Source organism: Sarcophilus harrisii, chromosome 2 (assembly GCF_902635505.1).
Source record: "Sarcophilus harrisii chromosome 2, mSarHar1.11, whole genome shotgun sequence".
Lineage (NCBI taxonomy): Eukaryota > Metazoa > Chordata > Mammalia > Dasyuromorphia > Dasyuridae > Sarcophilus > Sarcophilus harrisii.
In genome coordinates this window covers 280,724,664-280,734,921 of record NC_045427.1, presented here as the reverse complement: position 1 = coordinate 280,734,921, position 10,258 = coordinate 280,724,664, and the positions used below count along the sequence as shown (strand labels likewise).

The window sequence follows — 10,258 nt, the reverse complement described above, 5'->3', positions numbered from 1 at the left end:
GCTTCTTCTTTGATCCTTTTCCAGGAATTCTATTTAAACAGTGTGGTACAATGGAAAGGACACTAGGTCTGAAGTCAGTGAAACTGATTTATTATTAATAAATAACTTACTTTACTTGGTCAGGTCTCAGTGTCCTCATCTGTTAAATCAGAATATTGGGTTGAGTGATCTTTAATTTGAAGATGAAGACCTTCCATAGATTAACATGCTGTTGAGGTTCTAAAGAAGAGTCCCAAAAAGTTGGGGTCACAGACCAGTATGACAAGGTCTCAAAAGAATTTGCAGGCTTGAATCCATCTCTAAATCAAGGGGCAAAGTTTATTGTAATTGTAATGCCTATTGAAGCAGGCTAAGTTCCAAAAGGAGTCAGCAAAGAACCAGGAGCAAGAAGACAAATTTATAGGAAAAGACAGAGATCTGTTTCTTCATGTCACTGATATGCTAATTTTACGCTCCAGACATAGAACTGAGGAATGGCCTGGTATGCATCTCACCATTTACTCAGAAACTCTATTATCACTAACCAACAGATTGCAAGCTGGCAGTCAGCAAAGTTTCTAGAACTCTACTACATTATTGTGGTATTCTCTTCTTTTTCTAAGATATGATGGTTCTCTGGGAGCAGGTTTCTTGGGGAGGTTTCTGGAGGCAGCCTTAGTTTCAGTTCCAAGTAATAATCACCTCAAATGCAGCCAGGAGTTAAAATCCAGTCTTTTAACTGTCTTTTCCAAAATATCTTGATTAGCTTTCTTAGAGGCCTATCTCCCTCCTTGGTTCCAAGAGCTCTTGCAGCTTCTCTTCCAGCTTCAGCCTCCAGCTCTCTCTGAATCTTGATTCTACTCTTCAACTGACTGACTCTAATGGCTTTCAATCTCTTCAACTGAATTCTCACTTGTGAATCTCCCAAAGTTCTCTCCTCTTCCTGGAAGCTTCTAGCTTATATAAGCTCTCTAAAGGTGTGAACTCTAAAGTGTGGTCTCTAATGTGTAAATTTTCTTAAAGGTGTGAGCTCTAATGTGTAAACTCTCCCAAAGGGGTGAACTCCAAGGTGTGATCCAATTACCTAAGCATTGTTTCTATCAACTCTAGTGACTTAACACTTTGTAAGGATTCTAACACATTATTCCTAAAGCCAGGAGGCTTGGGGATCATTGATAAACAGATTGTTAGAACAATAGCACTCCCAAGGTCTGGGGGCCTCGGGATTACTGCCATATTTCTCCTAGAAGCTGTATCCCTTTCAATGTTGCCTTCATTTTTTCATTTAGTTTTTTATTCTTTGAGAATTGAAAATTTTAAAGGGTTTTGAAATTGGTAGGGGTAAAGGAGAGGTGGGGAATGGGGTAACTTAGTACTTCTCTGAAACATAAGCAAATTTATTGAACCCTACAGTAACAGGCAATACCTATGTCCCTGGAGAGAGCTGGCTTTAATTTATCAGTCCTTCTTCTTCTTGCCCTCAGATATGGATGAATGCAGCTTCTCTGAGTTCCTGTGCCAACACGAATGTGTAAACCAACCCGGCACATATTTTTGCTCTTGTCCTCCTGGCTACATCTTGCTGGATGATAATAGAAGCTGTCAAGGTAAGTGTAAACAGAGTGATAGAAAGAGTGCAGTGAGTGCAAAAGGAGTGGTAGATGGGGGATGGAGGGCAGTAGAGGTAATATTTTGGGCCAGAGATTATCGCAGGTGCCAGAAATAGGGACAGTAGCTGGGGTCAGAGCTGACTGCATCAGGGTTTGCACCTCTTTTTCCTTTTGCTCCTCTCTTCCTAAAGGAGAGGGAACAGAACGAATCACATTGACTACTGAGATCAGTGATTTGATGACTTGTGATATGTGTCCCTGGGTGCTACATCTGTCTATGGTTGTGCTGTTTGTTGTCTTGGGGCCAGTGATTTTTCATCTCTAGTTTAGACTATGATGATGAAAGACGTGGTCAGGTCCAGTAGATATTGAGAACCTCTCTGAGAATAAATTTGGAGGCACTTTCTTTCCCTTAGGGCATGCCTGTGCCAGCTACCATGGCAACCTGGCAAAAAGAAGTCATAAGCCCCTTTTAAATAATTTTTTTTCGAGAGGGCCCCAGGCAAGGTCTGTGAAGGAAATATGATGCAAAATTGCAGCCTTACAGTGGTAGAAGCAGAGCCAAAGTTTTATCACTATCAAGTTGCTTAAAGGCATTGGTAGATCATTCAAGGGCAAGATCTTTCTCAGGGATGTATTGTGAATATCTAAGAAAGAAAATGTGACTAGAAACTGAAACTTTGGATGGAAAACACAATCCGCATGTAAAGAGAGAGGGGGAGTTATGGAGACTGAATATTAAAACATACTATTTTAACCTTTTTCCCCTCTGTTTTTTTTCTTGTGGTTTTTCTCTTTTGTTCTGATTTTTCTCTCCCAGCATGATTCATATGTAAAAATGGATGTACATGTATAGCTTAAAAAAAAAAAAAAGAAACTAGAACCAAAAACTTAGGACTATAGAATGAAAGCAGTTGAACTGGGAAATAGGTAAGGTCACAGGAATTTAATGTGGTATCTGATTAAGGGTTCTAGGGAACAGAAAATAGGATCCAGATCCAAGTTGGAACTCTGTATCACTCAAGGTATAGAAAGTGAGCTCTCATAAAGCAGGTAGCCTACTTTGCTTTTGTTAACAGTCTCATTATTTTTGGTAGTTAAATACTAATCCCATTTTTTACCTGCTAGTGTTCCCCAAATCCTCTGCATTTGTGCCAATTGATGATCAAGAGTTTGAGTTAATTCACTGAGGCTGATCCATGGTTTCTTCATCCAGAAACTAAAGTAGCTTTAAGGAAAATAATTTATTGAACCAAATGATATTAACCCACCGTCCCATTGAGAGCTGTTTAAACGGAATGAGTCCAATAGGAGAGCACTAGTGGGACTTGGTTTGGATCATAGAGCCCAACTAACAGCAGAAGATGGAGAGTCCAAGATGGAGATCCCATGGATGTCTAGTCTTCATTCAGCCCTCTTACTCTCCTGAGGTCACTGAATGCACAATAGGCTTCCTTTCTCTCAATGCCCACAGCTGCAGCTGCTCTTGCTTCTGTTTTGGCTGGCAGGCTTCTCTTGTGTTGCCTGTTCTGTTCTGCCAAGGGGAATTCTAGAAACTTGTGAGTGCTAAGAGCCATCCAGTTCTTTCATGAGAGTCTCTCCAGGGAAGGCACTAAACCAAGCCAGTGTTGCCGTGAACCATGTTCTTAGTCTGGTTAGCACTGAGACTTCTTTCATGCTTTCCAAAGCTCCCCTGTAAAGTTGGCTTTGATCATGCTTTCCTCCTTATTTCACTAAAGGATACTGACTCACAGTCAGTGGAGTCCCACCCTCTTGCCCTGTTAAGGAATGGTATAGCTATTTTTTTTTTAACTTACTTTCCCTGATTTCCAACTTTGCCCCTAGCTCCTCCTGCTCATGGCTTATCTAAACTTCCAGAAGTCAATAATCATAGGAATCACAAAGGAGCTAATAAGCAAGAGGCTCAAACAGGCCATATGGCAAAACTGGTCTCTTTGTTTCTTGTTAGTAAAAAAGATGTTTCAGAGATGTCTCTCCTTCTACCTTCTCAATTCCATCCAGATGCCTTCTTTTTTAAAATGTTTTATTTTATTATAAGTATATGTAAAGACAATTTTACATGTATTTTAAAAGAAGATGAATAAGCTTTTATTTTATTTTTTATTGAAGTTTTTTATTTACAAAACATATGCAAGGATAAATTTTCAACACTGACCTTTGAAAAAACCTAGTGTTCTCATTTCCCCCTTTCCTCCTACTTCCTCCCCTAGATGGCATATAATCCAATATATATTAAACATAGTAAAAATATATGTTAAATCCAATATAGGCACACATAACACACACACACACACACACACACACACACTTTTTTTTTTTTTTTTTTTTTGCTGAGGCAGTTGGGGTTAAGTGACTTTCCCAGGGCCACACAGCTAGGAAGTATTAAGTGTCTGAGGTCAAATTTGAATTCAGGTCCTCCAGACTTCAGGGCTGGTTCTCTACCCACTGTACCACCTACCTGCCCTTAGGCATACATATTTATACAATTATCTTGCTGCACAAGAAAAATCAGATCAAAAATTTAAAAAAAATGAGAAAGAAAATAAAATTCAAAAAAACCACAATAAAAAGAGTGAAAATCCTATGGTGTGATCCACCCCCAATTCCCACAATCCTCTCTATGGTGTAGATGGCTCTCTCCATCACAGGTCTATTGGAACTGGCTTGAATCATCTCATTGGTTGAAAAGAACCACAACAGATACCTACTTTATTAAACTATATGCTAAGCTCTTTTTTTTTTTTTAATGTCATATCTGACATGGGTAGTCCTTCCCCCTCTCAGAATTACATCTTAGGAAGCTCCTCCTTGACTGTCCTTTCTGTGTTTCAGATATCAATGAATGTGAGCACCAGAACCACACCTGCATTCTACAGCAAACTTGTTATAATTTGCAAGGGGGCTTCAAATGTATAGATCCTATTCGCTGTGAGGAACCTTATCTCCAGATCAGTGACAAGTAAGTTGTGGGTTTCTGAGTACGATAAAGAAACAAGGTATGGTAGAAAAAGAACCAAACTGTAAGTAAAACTCAATCAATGAATCTACAAGCATTTATTAAGCATTTACACTGTGCTGATCACTAAGGATGCCAAAACAAAAGGCACAAAACAATCTGTCCTCAAGAAGTCTTGTTTAGACTTCTGTTCAAATTTTAGTTTAATTCCTACAATTTATTAAATATGGGACTCTGAGCAAATGATTTCCATTCTCTGACTCAGTTTGCTAGAATAGGGCTAATATTATCTGTCTTTACCTTGCAGAATGATTACATAACAAAATGTAATGTGAAGATGCTTCAAAAATGTTAAACTAGCACAAATATCAATCAATTTGCAATGCTAAACACCTTTTATATGCCAGACACTATGTTAAGTACTAGGGATATAAATAAGAGGCAAAAGATAGTCCTAGTTCTCAAGGATTATGCTTTGTAAATCTTGAAGCACTATATGAATATAAATTAATGTTGTTGCTTGCATATTCAGATAGATATACAGCCTCCTCAGTGTATTTATAACCTAATTATTCATTATAGATTACAACTCATAGGTTTTTTGATTCTATGCAACTCCCATCCATACATTTTTGTAAATTCTCCATAACAGAGAAGACTTTTTTGGTTTCAATAATGTTGATTATCAATGATATTAAAATGGAAAAAACCAGAAAGAATTCTGGTACTAGAAGCTTTTCTTTTTGTTTTATTTTCTGTAACAAATTGTCATTATTATCATAAATAACAACAGTTAATACTATCCCAAGGAGTCATGAAACAGGAGGAGCATGGCCTGGTTGAGATCTATGTGGAGAATTTTTATCTTTCAAAATGAATGGGGGTCTAAGTAAAAAAAATGTTACAAAACTCATGGAACTTTTATTGGATTCCTTTTCATAATGGATGGCATAATTCTTTCTCCAATAGGCCAAACTTTTCCTTTCCTGTTTTTTTCCATATTATTTGAACAAAAAGTCATAAGCATAAAAATATACTTGAAAGATTGTTGAATTGGGAATTGAGAGATCCGAATTCCTCTATTACTGGTCTTCCACCAGTGATCTATGGCATTTCAAATTTTCTGAGCCTCAGTTTCTCCATTTTTAAAATGAAGAGGTTGGTCTAGTTAGATTTCAAGGGGTCTTTGAATGTGGGGAAATGGGAAAATGGAGAAAACTCCATCTTTTGTCACAAATCTCTAACTGAAATTTAGCATTTTCTTCAATTGTGAATTTTAAAAATTATTCTGAAAAGGGGTCCAATGCCTTCATTAGACTGACACAAATATTGGATAAGAATCCTGATTTAGTAGAGTCAATAAATTAAATCCAATTAAATATTTATTAAATTCCTTTTATACACAACACTGTCTTTTACAATTCACTTTATAACTCTGTGTTCTCTTGATGACAAAAGCACATAAAAATACATTCCCTTTCTCTGAATCGGAAGAGCTTTCAAAGGTCGTTTATTTAGGTTAACACCCACTGAAACAGGAATCTTCTCTTTTCTCACCTAGTGGTCACATCCAGGGATGGGGAATTCCCTATTTTTCCCCAGGCAATTCATCCCACTTTTATACATCCCTAATAAGAAAGATTTTCTTTACATTGAATGAAATGTATTTCATTGACACTTCTACTTTCTATTCCTTGTTTGGATTTTGGGGAAGAACAAATAAGATTAAGTTTAATGCCTTTTCTACATCATCTCTTCAGATACCTGAAGCCAGCTCTCAGGTGGCCTTCCTGCCAAATATTTTTCTTTCCAGGCTCAACATCCTCAGTTATTCATATGACTCTCATTATCCTGGTCTGTCTGTGTCCTCACTTAAATATGACACTGAGAACTGAACATAAAATCCTAGAGGTGTTTTAACCAAGGCAGAGAACTCCAGCACTATTACATTTCTCTTGGATACTCTATTTCCATCCATGATGCCCAAGATCATATTGAGAAGGAACTCATACTGAGTGCACTTTATTTCTAACCTCTGACACATACTGACTGTGATACCCTAGATATGTTGCTCTAGGAAATTCACTAAGAATATAAACTGCAGAGAAGGTGTAGATTTGGTAAAGTGCACTTCTCTCTGGGAACTCCTTATATTGATGAAATCTCAGGTGAGGGCCCCCCCTCAAAAAAAATCAGACCTCAAAATGAGATCATAACAGATCGTCTGTTAGACAAAGTTTGTGCTAAAATAAGTCTTTATTTATCTTGGATATCTTTCAATTTATCATCTTTCCTATGAATCCAAAGCCTCTCTAGATAAATTACTATATTCTTTCCATAAGTTCATGGAAGCTAGTGTACAAGTCTGTCATTTTAAATATTTGATTACTTCATTATCCAGTGAAAGAAAAGAAATGCTTAAGGATCACAAAACCATAGAATTTAAGAAATGGAAGGGATTTTAGAGATGCCACCTAGCCCAATCTTTACCTGAACAGGAATATTCATTATAATATATTTGATTTGTTCAATCATTTTTCAGTGCAAGAGCAAGGATTTTTAGGGTTTTTTTTTTCCATTTTTTGCCAAGGAAATTGGAGTGGCTTTCTATTTCCTTCTGCAGCTCATTTGACAGAGAAGGATTTGAGGTAAATAGGGTTAATTGAATTGCCCAAGGTCACAGGACTACTAAGTATCTAAGGTCAGATTTGAACTCAAGAAGATGAATGTTCCTGACTCAAGGAATCTAACTTGAGCAGGAATATTCTTTTTTTTTTTTTTTTTTTTTTTAAATTTAATAGCCTTTTATTTACAGGATATATACATGGGTAACTTTACAGCATTAACAATTGCCAAACCTCTTGTTCCAATTTTTCACCTCTTACCCCCCCACCCCCTCCCCTAAATGGCAGGATGACCAGTAGATGTTAAATATATTAAAATATAACTTAGATACATAATAAGTATACATGACCAAAACATTATTTTGCTGTACAAAAAGAATCAGACTCTGAATTATTGTACAATTAGCTTGTGAAGGAAATCAAAAATGCAGGTGTGCATAAATATAGGGATTGGGAATTCAATGTAATGGTTTTTAGTCATCCCCCAGAGTTCTTTTTCTGGGTATAGCTGGTTCAGTTCATTTACTGCTCCATTAGAAATGATTTGGTTGATCTTGTTGCTGAGGATGGCCTGATCCATCAGAACTGGTCATCATCTAGTATTGTTGTTGAAGTATATAATGATCTCCTGGTCCGAGCAGGAATATTCTTTCCAATGTATTTGATAGTTGTCACTTAGTTTCTATATAAAGATCTCCTGTGATTGAGAAACAATTTCTTCCGGAGACAGCCACTCTAGTTTTGAATAGCTCTAATTGTTTAGGCCATTTTCTGCTCATAACAATGTCCTTATACTAGAATTTAAATTAAATCCTTATTGGATTGAAAGCACCAGGACAGTGCTTTACATTTTTTTCCCCTCCCTTTGACACAATGAGACTCATTTATTTTCTTCATCTAACCAATTTTTTAATAATTAATGTTATCTTTTTCAATTAATGAGTATTTATTTTCTCATTGCCCTTCTCAACATTAACAAAAACCCCCCAGAAATACCCTGCCCCAAACAATATGTAAAGTCAAGCCAAATTTCCATATCTGGCATGTCCAAAAATGTATGTCCTATTCTGCATTTTTATACTATTTACCTCTCTTCCAGCAGATTGTTAGAATTCCTTATCATTTGTCTTCTGGAACCATGGTTGATAACTAAATTGATCAGAGTTCCTAAGTCTTTCAAAATTATTAATTTCCCCAACGTTGTCATTGTATAAATTGTTGTAGTTTTGTTTACTCTATTGAGCATCAATTCATGCAAGCCTTGTCAGGTTTCTCTGAAACTGTTCTTTTCGTAATTTCTTATGGCACAATAATTTTCATTATATTCATATACAACAATTTGTTCAACTATTTTTCAATTTTGGGCACCCCTTATTTTTCAGTTCTTTGTCACCAAAAAAAAAGTACATATGAATCATTTTGTACACATAGATTCTTTCCTTCATTCTTTGATCTTTCTGGGTGTATGAATCTAGGAGTGCTGACATCAGAGTGTCATAGGTTAAAATTCACTATTTAGCAACTATTGGAGGCATGGTCTCAAATTGCTTTCCAAAATGACTATATTAATTCACAATTCAACTAACAGTAGTACATCAATAGGCCTGTTTTCTCACAGGCTTTTCCAACATCTGTCATTTCTCTTCTTTGCTAATCTGATAGGTATGAGGTTGAACCTTGGAGTTATTTTTATTTGAATTTCTCTAAATATTGATGATTTATTTAAAGCATTTTTTTCCTCAGGCATTAGATAGTCTGGATTTCTTCTCCAGATAGTTGTTATTCTTGTTTTTATTATTCATATTCTATGATCACTTGTCAATTTGGGGAATGACTTATTATTTGAATTAGTTCCTAATCTATTTTAGAAATGGGACCTTTATCAGAGAAACTTGCTACAAGATTTTTTCTGTGTTAACTGTCTCCCTTCCATGTAACCATATCTTTACTTTTTCCCCCTTCCATTATCGCTGGTTGTTCCTCCCTTCCCATACAGTATGCCACTGCATGCCTCCCTCTGCCATGTTTACTGTTTTACATTCTTTTTTTATGCCTCATTTTAAATTTGCAAAGTGGAATGTATGGTAATTTAAAGATGTTTATGATAAGCAAAGTTGTATAACATGCTAGTTGGAAAATGATGTATTCAGTAGCCTTTGGAATGAAAACTATGCTCTCTACACTTTGACTCAAGAACCATTGGAGTAGTAGCAATGAATTAATATCTTATTAAACAGTTAATCTTGAATATCAATGGAGCTAGTTACTCTGGCTTAATGACTATTTAATGGGTAGACATGGTACAATGGGAAAAGTGCCAGTCTTGAAGTCAAATTTCTTCCTGAGTTTTAATCTGGTCCCATATTTACTAGTTGTATAACTCTGGATAGGTTACTTTGTTCTGTTTGCCTCAGTTTCTCATCTGTAAAATGAGCTGGAGGGGGAAATGGCGAAGTAGATAGAATACTGAGTCTAGATTTAGGAAGCTCTGACTTCAAGTCTGGCTTCAGGCACTTACTAGCTGTGTGACCCTGGGCTTAACCCTGTTTGCCTCAGATTCCTCATCTGTAAAATAAACTGAAAAAAAAAAAATGTAAAACCATTCAACTATTTTTGCCAAGAAAAACTGAAATGGGGTCACAAAGAATCAGACATGACTGAAATGAATGAATAATAATAACAAACTATTTACATTTAAATTAATTTCAATGCAAAAAGTATTATAAGTTTTTAGTCCTTTTATGACCTCATCAAGGTTTTTGGTTTGACCACTTGTTCTGATTCACCTTTCCTTATTTATTGCCATAAGGTGCATTCCATTCTTCAGGTTCTATACAGCAAAAGTTTCCATGAGCTCTTAGGCATTTCCTCTGCACTTTGCTCTGTATATTTCTTCTTCATATATTTCTGGTTCAGGGATCTGTATTAGGAAAAACAGGTAGATGGGATAGCAGAAGAAAAGGAAAAAAAAACATGATAACCAATTGAAAAATAAGAATTTCAAATTTAAAGATATTATTTTTCTTTAATTAATAAAAAGATCAGGGTATGTATTCTATATTTGAATA

At 36.0% G+C, this 10,258-nt stretch overlaps 1 protein-coding gene across 3 annotated transcripts in view; it reads left to right on the top strand.

The window, feature by feature from the left end:
- Nucleotides 1-10,258, top strand: part of FBLN5 (fibulin 5) — a 125,125-nt gene that overhangs the window by 89,938 nt on the left and 24,929 nt on the right. For all 3 annotated transcript variants that reach the window (XM_003756132.4, XM_023501264.2, XM_031952292.1), the window contains exons 8-9: nucleotides 1,464-1,586; nucleotides 4,443-4,569. In XM_003756132.4, the coding sequence (XP_003756180.1) occupies nucleotides 1,464-1,586; nucleotides 4,443-4,569 (250 nt within the window). The remainder of the gene's footprint in view (nucleotides 1-1,463; nucleotides 1,587-4,442; nucleotides 4,570-10,258) is intronic.